Source organism: Mobula hypostoma, chromosome 6 (genome assembly GCF_963921235.1).
Source record: "Mobula hypostoma chromosome 6, sMobHyp1.1, whole genome shotgun sequence".
NCBI lineage: Eukaryota > Metazoa > Chordata > Chondrichthyes > Myliobatiformes > Myliobatidae > Mobula > Mobula hypostoma.
In genome coordinates, this window is record NC_086102.1 from 100,859,137 (window position 1) to 100,882,087 (window position 22,951).

Sequence of the window (22,951 nt, forward strand, 5' to 3'; positions counted from 1 at the left end):
ACTTCAACACTGAACAGGTCCCACAACCTACGGACTCACTTTCAAGGACTCTACAACTCATGTTCTCAATATTATTATTGTTTATATTTGCATAGTTTATCTTCTTTTGCACATTCGCTGTGTAGTTCTTCATTGATTCTATTGTATTTCTTTGTATCGATTGCCCACAAGAAAATAAATCTCAGGGAGATTCTATGATGTCATATATGTACTTTGGTGATAAACTTACTTTGAACTTTTAATTACAAAATTACAAACAAACTTGAAAATACCACTGGAGTAGTCTGGTGAACACGATATGTGATAGATATGAGCTTGGCCCTAGATGGTTAAAGGTCATTTCCTTTAATGAAAGGACGCACTGCACATGAACATGACACCACATTATTGAAATCTGAGGTTGTATTTGGGTTAGTATATATGTACCTGCATTATTACACATAAACTCAACACTATGTTCTGCATAGTTTTCTTTTACTACCTTGATGATCTCTCTAGATGGCACACAGAAGCTTTTCACTTTATCTTGGTTTGTGTGGCCCTCTGTTGGTCAAGGTTGACCATGGATGTTGCGCCCTACCCGTCTGTAGTTGGGGCAGCACCATTGTGGCTGACGAGACCAATGAGAGAGTGCCAGGCTCTGTTGCATCTATAAATGGTCTCAGTTCTGCGGGAGATGCAGTGCACCCTTTCTATGGGCCCGTTTGTCTTCTGCCGCTTTCAGGAATTTTTCCTCATCTGACTTAACGCGTTTCAGAGTGCTTCTCCACCTGGTGCCATCGGCTGCAAGCTCCTCCCAGGACTCACCGCTTTCCTGTCCCGCTCGCGGACATTCTTGTAGCACGGTTGCAGGCAGGCGACGGTCCTCTTACCTGAAGCCAGAGGATGTCCTTTGGGATGCGGCAGACATGGTCCTGCCAGTCAGCCTACGTTGCCTGAACAGGGTGTACACAGTAAGGAAGTTGGCACGAGAAAGAACCTCAGCACTGGGTACACTGTCTCTCCAGGAAACACCCAAGATGAGATGAAGGCACCTTAAATGGAAGGTGTTGAGCTCAGTGTATATTGTCCAGGTCTCACTGCAGTACAGCACTGTGCTGGTGATACAAGTGTTTTTTAAAAATTTATTCTTTTATGGCATTGCCAGCTAAGCCAGCATTTATTGCCTATCCCTAGTTGCCCTTGAGAAGGTGGTGATGAGCTGCCTTCTTGAACCGCTGCAGTCCCTGAGGTGTAGGTACACCCACAGAGCTGTTAGGGAGGGAAATCCATGATTTTGACCTAGCGACAATGAAGGAATGGCAGTATGTTTCCAAGTCAGGATGGTGAGTGACTTGGAGGGAGATTTCCAAGTGGTGGTGTTCCCTGGTATCTGTGTTCTCATCCTTCTAGATGGTAGTGGTCGTGGGTCTGAAAGATGCTGCCTTTGAAACTTTGGTGTGTTGCAGTGCGTTCTGTAGATAGTACGCACTGCTGCAACTGTTGGTCGATGGTGGAGGGATTGGATGCTTGTGGAAGGGGTACCCATCAAGTGGGCTGCCTTGTACTGGATGGTGTCAAGCTTCTAGAGTGTTGATGGAGCTGCACTCATCCAGGGGAGTGGTGAGTATTCAGTTACACTCCTGAGCTGAGCCTTGTAGATGGTGGACAGGCTTTGGGTAGACAGGATGTGAGCTGCATAGCTCGAATGTTACTTGCCACTTGTCAGCCCAAGACTGGATATTGTCCAGGTCCTGCTGCATTTGGGGATGAACTGCTTCACTGTCTGGGGAGTCACAAATGGTGTAAAGCATTGTGCAGTCATGTGCAAACATCCCCTCTTCTGACCTTATGGCAGAAGGAAGGTCATTGATGAAGCAGCTGAAGTGTCTTAGGACACTTTGCAGATGACACCAAGATTGGGGGTGTAGGGGACAGCAAGGAAGACTATCAGAGTTTATAGTGGGATCTGCACCAGCTGGAAAAATGGGTTGAAAAATTGCAGATGGAGTTTAGTGCAGACAAGTGCAGGTGTTGTTCTTTGGTAGGACCAATGTGGGTGGGTCTTACACAGTGAACAGGGTACTGAAGAGTGTGGTAGAACAAAGGGATCTGGGAATATAGGTGAGCTCTAATTTGGAATATTGTGTGCAGTTCTGGTCACCTACCCAAAGGAAAGATGTCAATAAGGTTGAAAGAGTACAGAGAAAATTCATAAGGATGTTGTCAGGCTGAGTTATGAGGAAAGATTGAATAGGTTAGGAATTTATGCTTGGAATGTAGAAGATTGAGTGGAGATTTGATAGAGGTATACAAAATTATGAGGGGTAGAGGTAGGATAAATGCAAGCAGAGTTTTTCCACTGAGGATAGGTGGGACTACAACTAGAGGTTATGGGTTAAGAGTGAAAGGTGAAAAGTATAAAGGGAACTTAAGGGGAAACTTCTTCTCCCAGAGGGTCATGAGAGTGTGGAATAAGCTGCCAGCATGTGGTGCATGCAAGGTCGATTTCAACATTTAACAGAAGGTACATGGATGACAGGGGTATGGAGGGCTATGGTCTGGGTGCAGGCTTATGGGATGAGGGTTCTGCATCGATTAGATGGGCTGAAGGCCCCGTTTCTCTAAGGTACTTCTCTATTACTCCAAGACAAAATGCTGGAGGAACTGAGCTAGTCAGACAGATCCAAAAGGGGAATAAACAGTCAACTTTTTGTGCTGGAACCCTTCGTAAGGGCTGAAAAGAAAGGGGTAAGAAGCCAGAATAAGGAAGTGGGGGGAGGGGAAGGAGCACAAGCTGACTGGTGATGGCCAGGTGAGTGGGAAGGTGGGTTGCTGGAGCTGGAAAGGATGAAGACCATCAGCTGGTAGCTTTGTTTTATTTAATTCCACTGAAATGAACATGGAAATGCAGAAAAGAAGATGTTTATTCACCCTGCAAACTTCTCCTGCCATTCAATTAGGTTAACTCTTTAACTCTTCCAGATCATTAGTACTGGAACATTCTGTTATTTCTCCCGAGGAGTTAAAGAGCTAACCTAACTTTGAGTCAGATTTACAGAGCACTTTGAGTGGAGCATAAACGCTGGCAAAGGACTGTAGGGGCTGAATGCCTGTTTCTACGTAATCCCATGCGCTTTTGGTCACCAGCTGCAATGTTCTGGTTGATAATGGCCCCTGTGAAATGCCTCGGGATGTTTTGGGACATAGACCAGTACAACACAACCACAGGCCCTTCAGCCCACAATAACAGACACACAATTCTGCAGGCCAGATAGTATCCATGGAGTCAATGTTTCAGGCCGAGACTTTGTTCAGACTGGAAAATAAGGGGGGTAACTAGAGCCCACAATGCATAAGACCATAAGACAAAGGAGCAGAAGTCGGCCATTCGGCCCATCGAGTCTGCTCCGCCATTTTATCATGAGCTGATCCATTCTCCCATTTAGTCCCACTCCCCCGCCTTCTCACCATAACCTTTGATGCCCTGGCTACTCAGATACCTATCAATCTCTGCCTTAAGTACACCCAATGACTTGGCCTCCACTGCTGCCCATGGCAACAAATTCCATAGATTCATCACCCTCTGACTAAAAAAATTTCTTCGCATTTCTGTTCTGAAAGGGCGCCCTTCAATCCTTAAGTCATGCCCTCTCGTACTAGACTCCCCCATCATGGGAAACAATTTTGCCACATCCACTCTGTCCATGCCTTTCAATATTCGTAATATTTCTATGAGGTCTCCCCTCATTCTTCTAAACTCCAAGGAATACAGTCCAAGAGCGGACAAACGTTCCTCATATGTTAACCCTCTCATTCCCGGAAGCATTCTAGTGAATTTTCTCCGAACCCTCTCCAACGTCAGTACATCCTTTCTTAAATAAGGAGCCCAAGACTGCCCACAGTTCTCCAAGTGAGGTCTTACCAGCGCCTTATAGAGCCTCAACATCACATCTCTGCTCCTATACTTTATTCCTCTAGAAATGAATGCAACTGTAACCATATCTGTCTTTACCTCTTCCTCTGGCAGATTGTTCCACATTTCCATCACACGTTCTGTGAAAAACTTGTCCCTTCAGGTCGCCTTTAAATCTCTCCCCTGCCACTTTAAACCTATATCCTCTAGTTTTAGACTCATCTACCCTGGGAAAAAGACAGCATCTATTCACATCATCTGTACTCCTTGTAATCTTACAAGCCTCTATGAACTCACTCCTCACCCTCCGCCAGGGAAATCAGTCCCAGCCTATGCAGTCTCTGCCTACAACTCCAGGCCTCCAACCCCAGTAAAATCCTTCTGAATTTTACCTGCACCCTTTCCAGATGAGGACTGCCATTGCTCAACAACACAGCAGTGTACCATAATGAGTTACTAGTTTTCAGGAAAGGAAGGAATTTATTATTTGTACTTGGTCTGTGCTCTCAAACTAAACTTTCATTCACACGCAGCCAGAAACCAATCCTAATTTTAACTGATTAGTTGAAAGGACATATTATCAGTCAAACAGATCAACTCCCTAAATAACAAACCCAGTGCCTGCCATTTTCCCTATCTGATGCAAAGTCACTTACCCGAAACATTAGCTTCCCTTCTCAGCCGAGTCTCCCAACCACAGCTGCTCCAGTCTTTCCTGTTTCTATGTTAGATTCCCTGCATTAGTAACGCTTTGCGTTCATAACCAGAAAATGTCCTCATATAATAAGCAGTGTTGAACTCGGGAAAACGGAGAACTACAGAAATGAGAGCGAAGGTCTCTACCTTGGAAATCCTGAGGGGAGGACAGTGTAGCTCGATACCTGAAAAGGACCTTGGGGACCTGACTGACAGTGATTTCCACTTGTGTACATGGCTGACATGGTGGCCAAACTAATAGCGCAGCTGCCCCTCCCGCAGCGCCAGGGATCTGGGTTTAATCTCGACTTTGCCGCCCGAAACACGGAATGTTTATTCCTCTCCACGAATGTTTCCTGACCCGCTGTGTGATGCTCTGAATTTTCAGAATCCACAGAATTTCTTGTGTTTACATTCTCCCTGTGACTGAGTGGGTTTCTCCAGGTGCTCCAGTTTCCTCCCACTTAGAACAGTACAATGCAGGCACAGGTCTCTTGGTCTTCGCTATTGTGCTGAACTAATTATATGAGTAATTAAATTCCTAACTAATTGTGTCTGCCTACTCTTGGTCCGTGCTGATTCTCTGCAAATTCATGTGCCTATCTAGCAGCCTCTTCAACGTCTCTATTGTAAGTATAAGAACATAAAGACCATAAGACACAGCAGCAGAATTAGGCCATTCAGCCCATCGAGACTGCTGCACTATTCAATCATAGTTGATTGTACATATGGTTTATTACAAATTACTATAAATTGCACATTGCACATTTAGATAGAGATGTAATGTAAAGATTTTTACTCCTCATGTATGTGAAGGATTTAAGAAACAAAGTCAATTCCATTCAATTATTCCTCTCAAGCCCATTCTCCTGCTTTCTCCCTGTAACCTTTGATGCCCTGACTCACCAAGAACCTCCACTGCAAATATAACCAATGACTTGACCTCCACAGCTGTCTGAGATAATGAATTCTACACATTTACCAACCTCTGGTGAAGGAAATTCTTGCTCAACTCTGTTCTAAAAGGACACCCTTGTACTTAAAGGATGTTCCCCTTGGTCCTAGACTCCCCCACTATCGGAAAACTCTCCAATATTCTGGTGGAATGCTGGAATTTCGGAATGTCTCAAAAGAAGATGGAGAGCGAGATTTAGGGGTGGAATTCAGAAGGTTACGGCCTTAGCAGCTGCCAATATCAGAGCAATTAAGATTCAGGCACGTTCAAGAGGTAGGAATTGCAGGGATCTCAGGGTTGTGGAGTTGGGGGGACAGCTTTAAAGGTGGGAGACAGTCAGGGATGAACTTATGGAAGGGTTTAGCAAGAAAGGTAAGAACTTCTATACTACAGTAATTGAAGTGAGGGGTGAACAAGATCCCCACCCCCTTATAAGACGATTAAATAGTTCTCTAGTGTGATAAGGAAAACTTCTACCTCACTGTTATCAGAGTCTTGAACGGAGCTCTTTTACAATAAGATGGACTCTTGACCTCACAAACTAACTTGTTATGATCAAGCATTTTATCATTTACCCGCACTGCACTCTTTGATAGCTTTTACACTTTATTCTGCATGATTATTCTAGCCCAACGTACAGTGTAATGATCTGACCCATATGACAAGCTTTTCACCATATCCTGGTACACGTGACAATAATAAACCAACACCAGCACCAACCTATGTCTCTCTTCGAGATTTTCGAAAAGAGTTGGCGATATTAACGAGCACCAGAGTGCGGATCGGTAGGTTACCTGGCTGCTGTAAATTGCCCTTAGTGCGTAGGTGAGTGGGGACAGCTGATCAGAGTATGGGAGGATCTGAATCATGGGATGAGTGTGGGTGGTGCATGATGGTCAGTACAGATTCCTCTGTGGGCCAAAGAGCCGGTTTCCATTGTGTGTCCTCTGTAACTCAACCCAGAATACATTTGGTAACTCACCTTCACGCAGCTGTAGATGGTGGAAACGAAAAGCACGCTGGCCAGAATGATCAAGCATATCAGGTAGAAGCTTAGCATCAGCACAGAGCTGCTCGGAGACAGGAAAAGAACAAAAATTAGTCTCTGTATACCCACACTACTAGCTGTGCCCTCCGCACACTGCAAGAATCACAAATCTTTTGGCTTCACTCTACAATCACTAATCATCTGGCAAAACTCTCCAACTGTGGAGAAGTTGGAAGCACTCAGACATCGAACGCCAGGAGATGACACCTCAAGAGTCTGAAATACTTGGCTGGAGTAATGATGGTGTTACCAGATGGTTTACTGACATCCTGTCAGCCTCCCAGGAGCAATATACTACCTTCCTTAAGGGTCTTTACTTAACATGTTAAAAATCAGCACCACATTCAGATATCACATGCTTTTAACAGGAAGAGGATTTCATATTTCTACCAGCTGTTCCCCTTTCTCCCACTTCATCCCCTTCCTTTTCCCTACGTCTCCCTAGCCTTCCGATCCTCCTTTGGTATTTCCAGTTTCATCCCTAGCCCATCTATGTTCCCCTCTCCCACACCGGCTCCACCCACCCACTACACAGACAGTTTTAAAAACGCAAACAACAGGAATTCTGCAGCTGCTGGAAATTCAAGCAACACACATCAAAGCTGCTGGTGAACACAGCAGGCCAGGCAGCATCTCTAGGAAGAGGTACAGTCAACGTTTCAGGCCGAGACCCTTCGTCAGGACTAACTGAAGGAAGAGTTAGTAAGAGATTTGAAAGTGGGAGGGGGAGGGGGAGATCCAAAATGATAGGAGAAGACAGGAGGGGGAGGGATGGAGCCAAGAGCTGGACAGGTGATTGGCAAAGGGGATATGAGAGGATCATGGGACAGCAGGCCCAGGGAGAAAGAAAAGGGGGAGGGGGGACCCAGAGGATGGGCAAGGGGTATAGTCAGAGGGACAGAGGGAGGAAAAGGAGAGTGAGAGAAAGAATGTGTGTATAAAAATAAATAACGGATGGGGTACGAGGGGGAGGTGGGGTATTAGAGACTTCTCTAACTTCTGCTAATGCCCCACCTCCCCCTCGTACCCCATCCGTTATTTATTTTTATACACACATTCTTTCTCTCACTCTCCTTTTTCTCCCTCTGTCCCTCTGACTATACCCCTTGCCCATCCTTGCTTCCCCCCCCCGTCTTTCTCCCCGGACCTCCTGTCCCATGATCCTCTCATATCCCCTTTGCCAATCACCTGTCCAGCTCTCGGCTCTATCCCTCCCCCTCCTGTCTTCTCCTCTCATTTTGGATCTCCCCCTCCCCCTCCCACTTTCAAATCTCTTACTAGCTCTTCCTTCAGTTAGTCCTGATGAAGGGTCTCGGCCTGAAACGTCGACTGTACCTCTTCCTAGAGATGCTGCCTGGCCTGCTGCGTTCACCAGCAACTTTGATGTGTGTTGCTACACAGACAGTTTACTGACAAGAATTCCCACCCACCCACTACAGACACAGTTTACTGACAGGAATTCCCCTCCAATATGGAAAACATACCAATCTTCATGACCCTCTAGTTTCGTCCCGATTCCCTTATACTGCCCAGCCTCAGGTCACCCATCTTCGTCCCCACGTTCCACCCACCCAATACATATGTAATTCACTGACTGACCCCCCCTCCCCAGTTCTACCCCCCCATTACGTATGTAATTCACTGAGAGACGCCCCCCCTCCCCGCTTCCCCCCACTCATTATGTATGTAATTCACTGACTGACCCCCCCTCCCCAGTTCTACCCCCCAATTATGTATGTAATTCACTGAGAGACCCCCCCCTCCCCGGTTCCCCCCACCCATTATAGAAACATAGAAACATAGAAAATAGGTGCAGGAGTAGGTCATTCGGCCCTTCGAGCCTGCACCGCCATTCAGTATGATCATGGCTGATCATCCAACTCAGAACCCCGGCCCAGCCTTCCCTCCATACCCCCTGACCCCTGTAGCCACAAGGGCCATATCTAACTCCCTCTTAAACATAGCCAATGAACTGGCCTCAACAGTTTCCTGTGGCAGAGAATTCCACAGATTCACCACTCTCTGTGTGAAGAAGTTTTTCCTCATCTCGGTCCTAAAAGGCTTCCCCTTTATCCTTAAACTGTGACCCCTCGTTCTGGACTTCCCCAACATCCGGAACAATCTTCCTGCATCTAGCCTGTCCAATCCCTTTAGGATTTTATACGTTTCAATAAGATCCCCCCCTCAATCTTCTAAATTCCAGCGAGTATAAGCCTAGTCAATCCAGTCTTTCATCTTATGAAAGTCCTGCCATCCCAGGAATCAATCTGGTGAACCTTCTTTGTACTCCCTCTATGGCAAGAATGTCTTTCCTCAGATTCGGGGACCAAAACTGTACACAATACTCCAGGTGTGGTCTCACCAAGGCCTTGTACAACTGCAGTAGTACCTCCCTGCTCCTGTACTCGAATCCTCTTGCTATGAATGCCAGCATACCATTCGCCTTTTTCACTGCCTACTGTACCTGCATGCCCACTTTCAATGACTGGTGTATAATGACACCCAGATCTCGTTGCACCTCCCCTTTTCCTAATCGGCCACCATTCAGATAATAATCTGTTTTCCTGTTTTTGCCACCAGAGTGGATAACCTCACATTTATCCACATTAAATTGCATCTGTCATGAATTTGCCCACTCACCTAACCTATTCAAGTCACCCTGCATTCTCTTAGCATCTTCCTCACAGCTAACACTGCCGCCCAGCTTTATGTCATCCGCAAACTTGGAGATGCTGCATTTAATTCCCTCGTCTAAGTCATTAATGTATATTGTGAACAACTGGGGTCCCAGCACTGAGCCTTGCGGTACCCCACTAGTCACTGCAATTATGTATATAATTCACTGACAGAACCCCCCTCCCCGTTTCCCCCCACCCATTATGTATATAATTCACTGACAGACACCCCCCTCCCCAGTTCCCCCCACCCATTATGTATGTAATTCACTGACAGACCCCCTCTCCCCGGTTCCACCCCCCCATTATGTATGTAATTTACTGACAGACCCCCCCCCGGTTCTACCCCCCCCATTATGTATGTAATTCACTGACAGACCCCCTCCTCCCCGGTTCCACCCCCCCCATTATGTATGTAATTCACTGACAGACCTAACCTCCCCGGTTCCACCCCCCCCCCATTATGTATGTAATTCACAGGCAGGTTTCCCTCTCCAACCTGGATCAGATTCTGTCTGCCTCGCACCTCTCCCCTAATCATTCCCATTCTCACTTCCTTCACTAATCAGTATCCAGCACTCGAGGCCTTTGTTCCTGCTCATCTCCCTCCAGCAGCTGCCTCATATCTTCGCTCTCCCCTCCCTCCATCTTGCTCCATCTGCTGCTTTTTCTATTGATCCTCTTTCTTCGCTCTTTGTTGGCTTCCATCTATCATTCACCTGCAACCATCTCCATCTCACAAAGAACTTGTGCAGAGAACGGTAGGGCACTGAGGAGTGTGGTAGAATAAAGGGATTTGGGAATACAGATCCATAATTCTTTGAAAATGGTGTTACAGATATATCCTGTTGCAAAGATGGCTTTGGCAGATTTGCTTTCATAAGTCAAAGCACTGAGTACAGGAGTTGAGATGTGATGTTGAAGTTGTGTTAGATGTTGGTGAGGCCATAAGATATAGGAGCAGAATTAGGAGAATTGCCCAGTGAGTCTATTCCATCTTATCCTGGCTGATCCATTTCCCTCTAGACTCCAATTTGTAGTATTGTGAGCAGTTCTGGCCACCTACCTACAGGAAAGGCATCAATAAGATTGAAAGGGTAAAGAGAAAATTTACAATGATACCGCCAGAACTTGAGGACATGGGTTATAGGGAAAGGTGGAATAGTCAGACTTTATTCTCTGGAGTGCAGGAGAATAAGGGGAGATGTGATGGAGGTATGCAAACTTAAGGGGAGTATATATAGGGCAAATGAAAGCAGGCTTTCTCCACTCAGGTTGGATAAGACTACAACTACAGGTCAGAGGTTATGGGTGAAAGGTGAAATTTTTAAGAGGAACCTGAGGGGGAACTTCTTCTCTCAGAGGGTGGTGAGTGTGGAATGAGATGCCAGTGGAAGTAGTGGATGTGGGTTTGATTTCAACATTCAAGGGAGGCTTGGATATGCACATGGATCTTGTCGATGGGACTAGGAGGAACAATAGTTTGGCATTGACTAGATGGGCTGGAGGGTCTGCTCATGTGCTGTATGTCTCTGTACTCCACCCTTCATCCCCTCCCCTATGTTGCTCAGTATGCCTGTCACCTTTCACCCCTCCTCTGCCCACCAATCACCTTTCTCACTCCACTTCTCCTCCTTAAAACGGCCATCTCCCCCGTCCACTCAGTCCCGCAGCAGGGTTTCGGCATGAAATATTAACAATTCCTTTACTCCCACAGATGCTGCTCTACTCCCTGAGTTCCTCCAGCAATGTCTTAGTTTCCATCTGGGTCCTGGGTTGCAGAAAGTCCTGGCTGCAGAAGGCCGGTATCTTTCCAGAACTTAAGAGGTCCTGCAGATGCTGGAAATCTGGAGCAATACACACACAAAATGCTGGAGGAACTCAGCAGGTCAAGCAGTATCTGTGAAGGGGAATAATGAATAGTCAAAGTTTCAAGCCAAAACACTTCATCAGGAATAGAAGAAAGGTGGAAGAAGCCAAAACCTCCACCCCAAACATCGATGGTGGAATTTCCAGATCCGTGTCCACAAAAGACCATGTCATCAAAGGACAGACAAACCAACCCTCCCTCTCTTGACATTCTCACCTCCACCCCAATTCCACTCAGGAGGGTACTGTGCAAACTCTCAAATTAAGGACAACTAACACAGTGACTTACTGTGGAATGATGATGATCTGAATAGAACAGATGAAGAGGAAGACCAAGCAAGCACAGGCCACGTAGGCACCAAATCGGTCATCCACCTCCTTGGAATACTACAAGGAAAAGAGGGAGAGAGTTCAGAGATTCACAGTGTTCAAAGTTCAAAATAAATTTATTATCAAAGCATATACATCACAAATAATACCCTGAGATTCATTTTCCTGCAGGCATTCACAGTAGGACAAATAAATACTATAGAATGAAATGAAAAGCTACACACAAAGACTGACAATCAGTGCGTAAAAGACAAACTGCAAATACAAAAACATAACAATAATACATAAAATAGTAAAACATGAGTTTTGGTCAGTGAGTCTGCAGATTGTGGAATCTGGTTGTCAGTGAGTGTAGATTGTGGGATCCAGTTGGCAGTGCCTGTTGATTGTGGAATCTTGTTGTCAGTGAGTCTGTAGATTGTGGAATCTGGTTGGCAGTGCGTGTTGATTGTGGAATCTCGTTGTCAGTGAGTCTGTAGATTGCAGAATCTGGTTGTCAGCGAGTCTTTAGATTGTGGAATCTGGTTGTCTGCGATTGTCTAGATTGTGGAATCTGGTTAAAGTGGGTCTATAGATTGTGGAATCATTTCATTTTGACGCACGTGAAACTATCCACACTGGATCAGAAGCCTGATGATTGAACTTGGATGGTTGTTCCTGAACCTGGTAGTGTGAGAACTAAGAGTCCAATACCTCCTGCCTGATAGTATTAGCAAGAAGAGAGATGGCCTGGATGGTGGGGGTCCTTGACGAAGGACGCGCAGTTCCCCCACCTTCATCACCCTCCCCCTCATGATCCCATCCATCTGCTACACACATAGTTCACCTACAGGTTCCTCCCCAAATCTACATCAGAGTCAGATGTTCCCCCTCAAATCTACATCAGATTCAGATGCTCCTCCTCAAATCTACATCAGATTCTGATTGTTCCCCTCAAATCTACATCAGATTCTGATTGTTCCCCTCAAATCTACATCAGATTCAGATGTTCCCCCTCAAATCTACATCAGATTCAGATGTATTTACCACACGTACATTGAAATATAAAGCGAAATGCACTGTTTCCATTAACAACCAACAAGGATGTGCTGGGGTCAGCCCACAAGTGTTGCCACACAATTTGGCGCCAACAAAGCATGCCCATAATGCTTTGCTGAAGAACACAGAACAAACAATAAGGACAAGCCCCTTTTCTCCCCCCCACCCACGCGGATGGCCTCAGCCATTAGGAGTCGATTTCTGGAATTCAGTGTTTGATCGTCGGTATCAATCTCCAGACTAGGCGACCCCGAGCTCCAGGGTTCAAAGTTTGGGTTTGCTGACTCACTAGCTCCTGTGCCTGTTGCTCGCACAAACATCCAATCCCAGGACCAACTGACCAACATCCATGGACGTCCCTTCATGCCACGTCCACATCACTAGTCTTCAAGCATGGAGCAGAGGCCTAGACTCAGTCTGCCATTCACCTCTCCTCTAAAGGTTCTCATTCTCACCTCCTTTACTTACCAGAATCCAGCACTGGTGGCCTTTGTGCTTCCTGCTTATCTCTCTCCAGCAGTTTTCTTCTACCTTCACACTCCCCTCCCTCAACGACAACCCTCTGCTTTTCATCAGAGTTGTATCTTTGGAGAAACATTTGCACCTTGACCCATTCCCCTCCCATTCATCTTCAAATGCCATCTATAAATTCATCGATGACACTACTGTTGTTGGCAGAATCTTCAATGGCGACAAGGAGGGATACAGGATTGGGGTAGATCAGCTGGTTAAGTGGTGTCAGAACAACTTCGCACTTAATGTCAGCAAGACCAAGGAGTTGATCGTGGACTTCAGGAAAGGGAAGTCAGGAGAACACAAATCCATCCTCATCGAGGGGTCAGCAGTGGAAAGAGTGAGCAGCTTCAAGTTCAAGGTGTCAGCACCTCAGAGGACCTTCCTGGGCCCAACTCTCTGATGCAATCATGAATAAGGCACGCCAGTGGTCTACTTCATTTGGATTTTACGGAGATTTGACTCTTATAAATTTCCTACAGATGTACAGGGGAGAGAATTTTGATTGGTTGCATCACAAATCCACAGGATTGGTATGAAGGCTCTAATCCACAGGACTGAAAGAAGATGCAGAGACTTGTAGACTAGGTCATCATGGACACAAACCTTCCCACTACTGCGCACATCTTCTCAAGATGGTTCCTCAAAATGATGGCACCCATCATGAAAGGCCCTCACCTCTGGGACATGCCCTTTCACATTACTTCCATCAGGAGCCTGAAGACCCACATTCAATGGTTCAGCGACAGCTTCTTCCTCTTCATCATTAGATTTCTGAATGGTGCATGAACCCCATTTTACACATTACTTTTGTAACTTATGATAACTTAACGTTTTTGCACTGTAATACTGCCGCAAATTTTTTGACCGTGATAATAAACTCGTCTAATTTTGAGTTTCACATTCGCAAGCACCTTCTTAGTATTATTTTTGGCACAACTTGCAAGAAGTCGTTTACCTCTTCCACCTATCACCATCCAGATTCTGAGATCACCCCACACCCCACCCATCCACTTCCTCCTCACCTGGATTAACCCATCACCTCCCAGCATGTACTCCTCCCCTTTAACCCATCACCTCCCAGCATGTACTCCTCCCCTTTAAACTCTCACCTCCCAGCATGTACTCCTTCCCCTTAACCTCTCACTGCCCAGCATGTACTCCTCCCCTTTAAACTCTCACATCCCAGCATGTACTCCTCCCCTTTAACCCATCACCTCCCAGCATGTACTCCTCCCCTTTAATCCATCGCCTCCCAGCATGTACTCATCCCCTTTAAACTCTCACATCCCAGTATGTACTCCTCCCCTTTAACCCATCACCTCCCAGCATGTACTCCTCCCCTTTAACCTCTCACCTTCCAGCACATACTCCTCCCCTTCAACCTCTCATCTCCCAGCATGTACTCCTCCCCTTTAACCCATCACCTCCCAGCATGTACTCCTCCCCTTTAAACTCTCACCTCCCAGCATGTACTCCTCCCCTTTAACCCATCACCTCCCAGCATGTACTCCTCCCCTTCAACCTCTCATCTCCCAGCATGTACTCCTCCCCTTAACCCATCACCTCCCAGCATGTACTCCTCCCCTTTAACCCATCACCTCCCAGCATGTACTCTTCCCCCTCCGCCCACCTTCTCATTCTGTCTCTGACACTACCTTTCCAGTCCAGATGAAGGGTATCGGCCAGAATGTTGGTTATGTTTTCCCTTCCATAGATGCAGCCTGACCTGCTGAGTTCATCCAACATTTTGTGTGAGTTGCTGCTCCGTATATGAGTGGTGCTGTCACTAGAACTATCTGCATCAGGTAGTTCAGTGTTAGGGCCAGGAGACCAAGCCCTCAGGGATTAAGGCCAGCTTTGCAGATGATACACGTATAGGGGGAGGAGCAGGTAGTGTTGAGGAAGCAGAGGGTGTGCAGAAACACTTGGACATATTAGGAGATTGGGTAAACAAGTGGCAGCTGAAATACAGTGTAGGGAATAAAGGTGTAGACTATTTTCTGAATGGGAAGCATATTCAGAAATGTGCAAAGGTACTTAGGAGTGGAGTTCTTGTTCAGGACTTCCTAAAGGTTAACTTGCAGGCTGAGTTGATAGTAAGGAAATGATATAACTGGATGACCTCAGGTTCATCGGGGAAACAGAGATTTTTCTGGACAGGACCTGCAGCGAGATCGTTTCACCGAAGATACCGGAAGAGAGAAGTTGGGGCGGTGGGGGGCCGACGATGAGGAAGGGATGGATGCTTGGAGTACAGGAGACCCCGGGGGATGTGCCTCTTGAAAACAGGTTCACCCTCTTGGAAGCTGTCGGGACAGAAGACAGTGCCAGTCTGAGAGGCGGATGGGTCTGCGAGTCAAAAATTGGTGCTGGAACAAAGCCGAGGAGACAGAGGTCAGGCAGAGCCGCGGTGGTAGGGGACTCCATAGTGAGAGGTACAGATAGGGGTTTTTGCAGCAACAGGCAGGACTTAAGGATGGTGTGTTGCCTCCCCGGTGCCAGGATCCAGGACGTCACGGACCGATTGCAGGGCATCCTCAAGGGAGAAGGTGATCAGCCGGAGGTGGTGGTGCATGTCGGCACACATGACATCGGGAAGAAGAGGAGAGACATTTTGTAGCGTGACTTCAGAGAACTCGGAAGAAGGCTGAAAAGCAGGACCTCCAGGGTGGTTATCTCGGGTTTGCTTCCAGTTCCTTGTGCTGGTGAGGGCAGGAACAGGGAGATAGGGGATCTGAATGTGTGGCTGAGGAGCTGGTGCAGGAGGCAGGGATTTAGATTCTTGGACCACTGGGATCTGTTTTGGGGTAAGGATGAATTGTACAGAAGGGACGGGTTGCACCTTAATAGACGGGGGACCAGTGTTCTGGCAGGCAAGTTTGCCACTGCTACACGGGTGTGTTTAAACTAAGTAGTGGGGGTGAGGGGACGAACTGGAAATATAAGAATGGAGTTAAAGGGAAAGAGAGAATAAGGTAAGTTAACAAAGACAACAGAATTAAAGGGGCAGAAAGCTCAGGAAGGGATCGGAGAGTATGAGCAAGTGCAATAGGAATCGATGTGAAAGGTGAGGGGAGTAAAAATATTACTTTAAAAGGATTAAAAATATTATATATGAATGCATGGAGTATAAGAAATAAAGTGGATGAGCTTGAGGCTCAATTGGAAATTGGCAAGTATGATGTTGTGGGAATAACAGAGACATGGCTGCAAGAGGACCAGGGCTGGGAAATGAATATTCAGGGATATACATCCTATCGAAAGGACAGGTAGGTTGGCAGAGGGGGTGGGGTGGCTCTGTTGGTGAGGAATGAAATTCAGTCACTTGCGAGGGGGGACATAGAATCAGGAGATGTAGAGTCAGTATGGATAGAACTGAGAAACTGTAAGGGCAAAAAGACCCTGATGGGAGTTATCTACAGGCCCCCAAACAGTATCCTGGATATAGGGTGCAAGTTAAATCAAGAGTTAAAATTGGCATGTTGCAAAGGTAATTCTACGGTTGTTATGGGGGAATTTCAACATGCAGGTAGACTGGGAAAATCATGTTAGTACTAGACCCCAAGAAAGGGAGTTTGTGGAATGCCTCAGAGATGGATTCTTAGAGCAGCTTGTATTAGAGCCTACCAGGGAGAAGGCAATTCTGGATTTAGTGTTGTGTAATGAGCCAGATTTGATAAGGGAACTGGAGGTAAAGGAGCCATTAGGAGGTAGTGACCATAATATGATAAGTTTTAATCTACAATTTGAGAGGGAGAAGGGAAGATCGGAAGTGTCAGTATTACAGTTGAACAAAGGGGACTATGGAGCCATGAGGGAGGAGCTGGCCAAAGTTGACTGGAAAGATACCCTAGCAGGGATGACAGTGGAACTACAATGGCAGGTATTTCTGGGAATAATACAGAAGGTGCAGGATCAGTTCATTCCAAAGAGGAAGAAAGATTCTAAGGGGCGTAAGGGGTGACCGTGGATGACAAGGGAAGTCAAGAACAGTATAAAAATAAAAGAGAGGAAGTATAACATAGCAAGGATGAGTGGGAAGCCAGAGGATTGGGAAACTTTTAAAGAGCAATAGAAGATAACTAAAAAGGCAATATGCGGAGAAAAAATGAGGTACGAAGGTAAGCTAGCCAAGAATATAAAGGAGGATAGTAAAAGCTTCTTTAGGTATGTGAAGAGGAAAAAATTAGTTAAGACCAAAGTTGGGCCCTTGAAGACAGAAACGGGTGAAATTATTATGGGGAACAAGGAAATGGCAGACGAGCTGAACAAGCACTTTGGATCTGTCTTCACTAGGGAAGACACAAACAATCTCCCAGATGTAATAGTGGCCAGAGGACCTAGGGTAACGGAAGAACTGAAGGAAATTTGCATCAGGCAGAAAATGGTGTTGGGTAAACTGATGGGACTGAAGGCTGATAAATCCTGAGGGCCTGATGGTCGGCAACCCAGGGTACTTAAGGAGGTGGCTCTAGAAATCGTGGTTGCATTGGTAATCATTTTTCAATGTTCTATAGATTCAGGATCAGTTCCTGCGGATTGGAGGATAGCTAACGTTATCCCACTTTTTAAGAAAGGAGGGAGAGAGAAAACAGGCAATTATAGACCAGTTAGCCTGACAGCAGTGGTGGGGAAGATGCTGGAATCAATTATAAAAGATGAAATAGTGGCATATTTGGATAGCAGTAACAGGATTGGTCTGAGTCAGCATGGATTTACTAAGGGAAAATCATGCTTGACTAATCTTCTGGAATTTTTTGAAGATGTAACTATGAAAATGGACATGGGAAAGCCAGTGGGTGTAGTGTACCTGGACTTTCAGAAAGCCTTTGATAAGGTCCCACATAGGAGGTTAGTGTGCAAAATTAGAGCAAATGGTATTGGGGGTAGGGTACTGACATGGATAGAAAATTGGTTGGAAGACAGGAAACAAAGAGTAGGGATTAATGGGCCCTTTTCAGAATGGCAGGCAGTGACTAGTGGGGTACTGCAAGGCTCGGTGCTGGGACCGCAGCTATTTACAATATACATTTAATGATTTAGATGAAGGGATTAAAAGTAACACTTGCAAATTTGCAGATGACACAAAGCTGGGTGGCACTGTGAAATGTGAGGAGAATGTTACGAGAATGCAGGGTGACTTGGACAGGCTGGGTGAGTGGGCAGATGCAGTTTAATGTGGATTAATGTGAGGTTATCCACTTTGGTGGCAAGAACAGGACGGCAGATTACTATCTGAAAGGTGTCAAGTTAGGAAAAGGGGAAGTACAACAAGATCTTGGTGTCCTTGTTCATCAGTCACTGAAAGTAAGCATGCAGGTACAGCAGGCAGTGAAGAAAGCTAATGGCATGCTGGCCTTCATAACAAGGGGAGTTGAGTACAAGAGCAAAGAGGTCCTTCTGCAGTTGTACAGGGCCCTGGTGAGACCACACCTGGAGTATTGTGTACAGTTTTGGTCTCCAAATTTGAGGAAGGAAATTCTAGTTATTGAGGGAGTGTAGCATAGGTTCACGAGGATAATTCCTGGGATGGCGGGAATATCATATGTTGAAAGATTGGAGTGACTGGGATTGTATACACTGGAATTTAGAAGGATGAGAGGGGATCTGATTGAAACATATAAGATTATTAAGGGATTGGACACGCTAGAGGCAGGAAACATATTCCCAATGTTGGGGGAGTCCAGAACCAGAGGCCACAGTTTAAGAATAAGGGGTAGACAATTTAGAACGGAGTTGAGGAAAAACTTTTTCACACAGAGAGTCGTGGATCTGTGGAATGCTCTGCCTCAGAAGGCAGTGGAGGCCAATTCTCTGGATTCTTTCAAGAAAGAGTTAGCTAGAGCTCTTAAAGATAGTGGAGTGAAGAGATATGGGGAGAAGGCAGGAACAGGGTACTGATTGTGGATGATCAGCCATGATCACAGTGAATGGCAGTGCTGGCTCGAAGGGCCGAATGGCCTACTCCTGCACCTATTGTCTATTGTCTATTGAAAGCAAATGCAATGTTAGCATTCATTTTGAGAGGACCAGAACATAAAAATATGGATATAGTGCTGAGGCTTTATAAGACATTAGCTCGACCATACTTGGAGTGTTGTGAGCAGTTTTGGGCTCCACATCTAAAAAAGATGTGCTGGCATTGAGTAGGATCCAGAGGAGGTTCACAAGAATGATTCTGAAAATGAAGAGGTTAACATATGAGGAGCGTTTGATGACTGGGCCTGTACTTGCTGGAGATTAGAAGAATGCTTTAGGATCTCATTAAAACCTACAAAAAAAAACCTGAAATGCCTAGATAGAATGGACATGCAGAGGATGTTCCTAATAGTGGGAGAGTCTAGGACCGGAGGGTACAGCTTAGAATAGAAAGTTGTCCTCTTAGAACACAGATGAGGAGTTTACTTCTTTAGCTAGAGAGTGGTGAATTTGTGGTATTCATTACCATGGACAGCTTTGGGGGCCAAGTTACTGAGTACATTGAAAGCGGAGGTTGATAGTTTCTTGATTTAGTGAAGGCATCGAAAGTTACAGGGAGAGGCAGGAGTATGGGGTTGAGAGGGATAATAGATCAGCCATGATGGAATGGCAGGGCAGACCCAATGAGCTGAATGACCTCATTTTCCTCCCATGTCTTACGGAGACATGACTGTACCATAGAATGAGGAAGAATTGCACTACCGTTGATGTATCTGTGCTGCTCTTGCCTGTGGGTCGGACTGGGGTAGCTGGACAACATCAACACTCACTTTCTTTTCTAGCTCCGGTTTCCTGAAGGTTAGGAGGAACTTCCGCACGTGCTCGGAACGCAGCCGATCTATGCTTCTGGCATCAATTGCTCGTCCCAGAAACTCATCCACCTCCTCCTCCGGATTCATGTTTTCTTGAATGTTTCTGCTATAAAGGAGAGGAAAATCCAAACATAATTCAGCAGTAAAGTAATGGATAGTTCAAAGATCAGGCAGGGAGACAAAGTAAATTTATTATCAAAGTAACTGTATGTCACTATGTGCTACCTTGGGATTCATTTTCTTCCAGATATTGACAGACAAAAAAAAATTATAATAGAATTTTACAAAAACTACACATAAATAGAAACTGATAATGCAAAAAAAAACCAAAATTCTGACACATGAGTTGTAAAGGGTCCTTGAAAATGAGTCTGTAGCTTCAAACTAGCTCAGAGTAGTAGTGAATGATTTTGGAGCCTGATGGTTCTACAATGAATTGACAAAAAAAATCACAGAACATGGATATTTGAAAAGTGCAGTCCAGTCCAGGCCCTTTGCTGTCCTCTTGACCTATTTCAAGGTCAATCTAACCCTTCACTCTCACACAGCCCTTTATTTTTCCATGCATTTGCCTGGTTGATTTGAACTCATGTCACTGTGCCACTGATCCCATGGATATTCCCAAAGTTCAAAGTAAATTTGTTATCAAAGTATGTACTGTTACTGTATACTGCCCTGAGATTCATATTCTAGCAGGCATTCACAGTAGAACACTGAAATACAATAGAATCAATGAAAAACCACACACAGAGACAAGCAGCTAAAGTACAAAAATTATAGACAAACAAACAAACAGACAAATAATACTGAGAACATGAGTGTAAGTCCTTGAAAATGAGTCCATATGTTGTGGTATCAGTTCAGTGTTGGGGTGAGTGAAGCTATCCAATACATCAAAACTGTAAGGCCTTCAAGAAAGATAGCACCTTATTTGAGTTGGTGTATCTTCTTGTGTGAGTTATCAATTTTGAAAGAAAGGCCAGAAGAAATATTCCAAAAATAATATAACTGGTTCTTTAACCCTTTTCAGAGTCACAGTCTGCAGGACAAGCTTTTCAATGTATCTTACTGCATGCGACACTGATAAACCAATACCAACAACAACACTAATAGCAATCCCTCTTACCACTGACAAAGTGGTGGGGTGTTCTTTCTTAATCTTGTATTTCCCATGTTTCTGGTAGCTGTTCTACAGACAGGAGGGAGAGATTTTGGAGAGGGTACAGAAGAGATTCACTAGGACTGTTTCAGCCATAAGGAGAGGTTCGCGTGGGCTCGTTGGGCCTGTTACTGTGTTCTATCTCCAAATTTTAAAAACATGAAAATTTTGAACCATAGACCAATAAGCAAGGGGTCTATGTATCCCTACCCTAGAGGCTTAGATTAGGTAGATAATTTACGCAATGGAGATGTCAAATATTAGACAGCATAACTTTAAGGTGAGAGGCAGAAAGTTTAGAAGAGATTTGCAAGACAAGTATTTTCACACAGAGTGGTAGGTGTGTGGGACAAGCTATCAGGTACGGCAGCGAAAGTAGATACAATAGCAACATTTAAGAAGCCTTTAGACAGATATGTGAACTGGCAGGGGATAAAAGGATACAGGCTATGTGCAAACTGATGCGATTAGTTTAATCTGGCATCGTGGTCAGCTGTTCCTGCTTCCGATTTTACAATCTGAGCATGGTTGTAGTAGACAGCAGAGGGGGCTCTTGGCCCTCTGTCGCCGACGAGGAGTTGAAGTATGGGTCAGAAATTCCTTCCAACTCAGAATCAGAATCAGCTTTATTGCACTGACATATGCTGTGAAATCTGTTGTTTAGTGGCAGCAGTGCATGCAATAGATAAAATATACTATAAATTACAATAAGAAATATAAAAAATTAGTACAAAAAGAGACCAGAAAAGTGAGCAAGACACACAAAATGCTGGAGGAACTCACGTAGAACGCGGTGGGAGAAGCAGTTAATTGAATGTGAGTAGCTGGCGTCCTCAGGGGGTCCACATCGAGAAGCTTGAAAACAATTCTGGAAACCATGTGGCAGAAGCTGACGGTGAAGACATGTTCCCAGAAAGGATACGTGGCTGTAGAAGTGAGTTTGTGTTCAAGGGTTCGTGCTCTGCTCAGAAATACGATGGCAAAGGGGAATGTTGTTCCTAAGATGTTGAGTGTGTGTCTTAAGGTTTGCGTACCTTCCTCCCGGGGTGGCAGCAATGAGAAGGGGGCATGTGCTGGGTGGTAAGCGTTCTTATTGCTGGATGCCAGACTTTATGAAGATGTCCATGATGGTACGGAGCTAGAAGCTGACTGAGTTTACAACTCTCTGCTGCCCTTCCCGATCCTGTGCAGTGCCCCTCTATACCAGACAGTGACGCAACCCATTGGCATACTCTCCAGCGTACATCTGTAGAGTCTTTGGTGACAAACCAAATCTCCTCAAACTCCTCATGAAATATAACCACTGACGTGTCTTCTTTGTAGTTGCATCAATATGTTGGGCCTCGACCAGGTTCTCAGAGATGTTGACACCCAAACACTTGAAGGACTCACCCTTTCCACTGCTGAAGAGGACTGGTTTGTGTTCCCTCGACTCCCCCTTTCTGAAGTCCACAATCAGTTCCTTGGTCTTACTGATATTCTAAAGAATTTAACCTTGACCTTCCTAGCTGACATTATTACCAGTTTAACCCTTTTATTCTATCCACCATATCATAAGACATGGGTCTGGAATTAGACTATTTGGCTCATCAGTCACTTGATGATGGCTGATTTATCACCCCTCTCAACCCCATTCGCCTGTGCTTTCCACCAGAACCTCTGACTTCCTTAACTAATCAAGAATCTATCAACCTCTGCACTCAATGACTTGGCTTCCACAGCTGCCTGTGGCAACGAATTCCCCAGATTCACCACCCTCTGGCCAAAGAAATATTTCCTCATCTCTATTCTAAAGGAATGTCCCTCTATTCTGAGGCTGTTCCCTCTAGTCCTATACTCACCCACTACAGGAAACATTCTCTAGGTGTCCGCTCTATCTAGGCCTTTCAATATTTTATAGGTTTCAATGAGACCACCCCACCCCCCCATTCCTCTGGACCATCTCCAATGTCAGTTCATCCTTTCTAAAATATGGCGCC

At 45.4% G+C, this 22,951-nt stretch overlaps 1 protein-coding gene across 2 annotated transcripts in view; it reads right to left on the bottom strand.

The window, feature by feature from the left end:
• The window catches only part of adcy5 (adenylate cyclase 5), a 395,092-nt gene that overhangs the window by 50,714 nt on the left and 321,427 nt on the right, over window positions 1-22,951 (bottom strand). For both annotated transcript variants that reach the window (XM_063051336.1, XM_063051335.1), the window contains 3 exons: window positions 19,772-19,919; window positions 11,428-11,525; window positions 6,529-6,616 (listed from right to left, as the gene is read on the bottom strand). In XM_063051336.1, coding sequence (XP_062907406.1) covers window positions 6,529-6,616; window positions 11,428-11,525; window positions 19,772-19,919 — 334 coding nt within the window. The remainder of the gene's footprint in view (window positions 1-6,528; window positions 6,617-11,427; window positions 11,526-19,771; window positions 19,920-22,951) is intronic.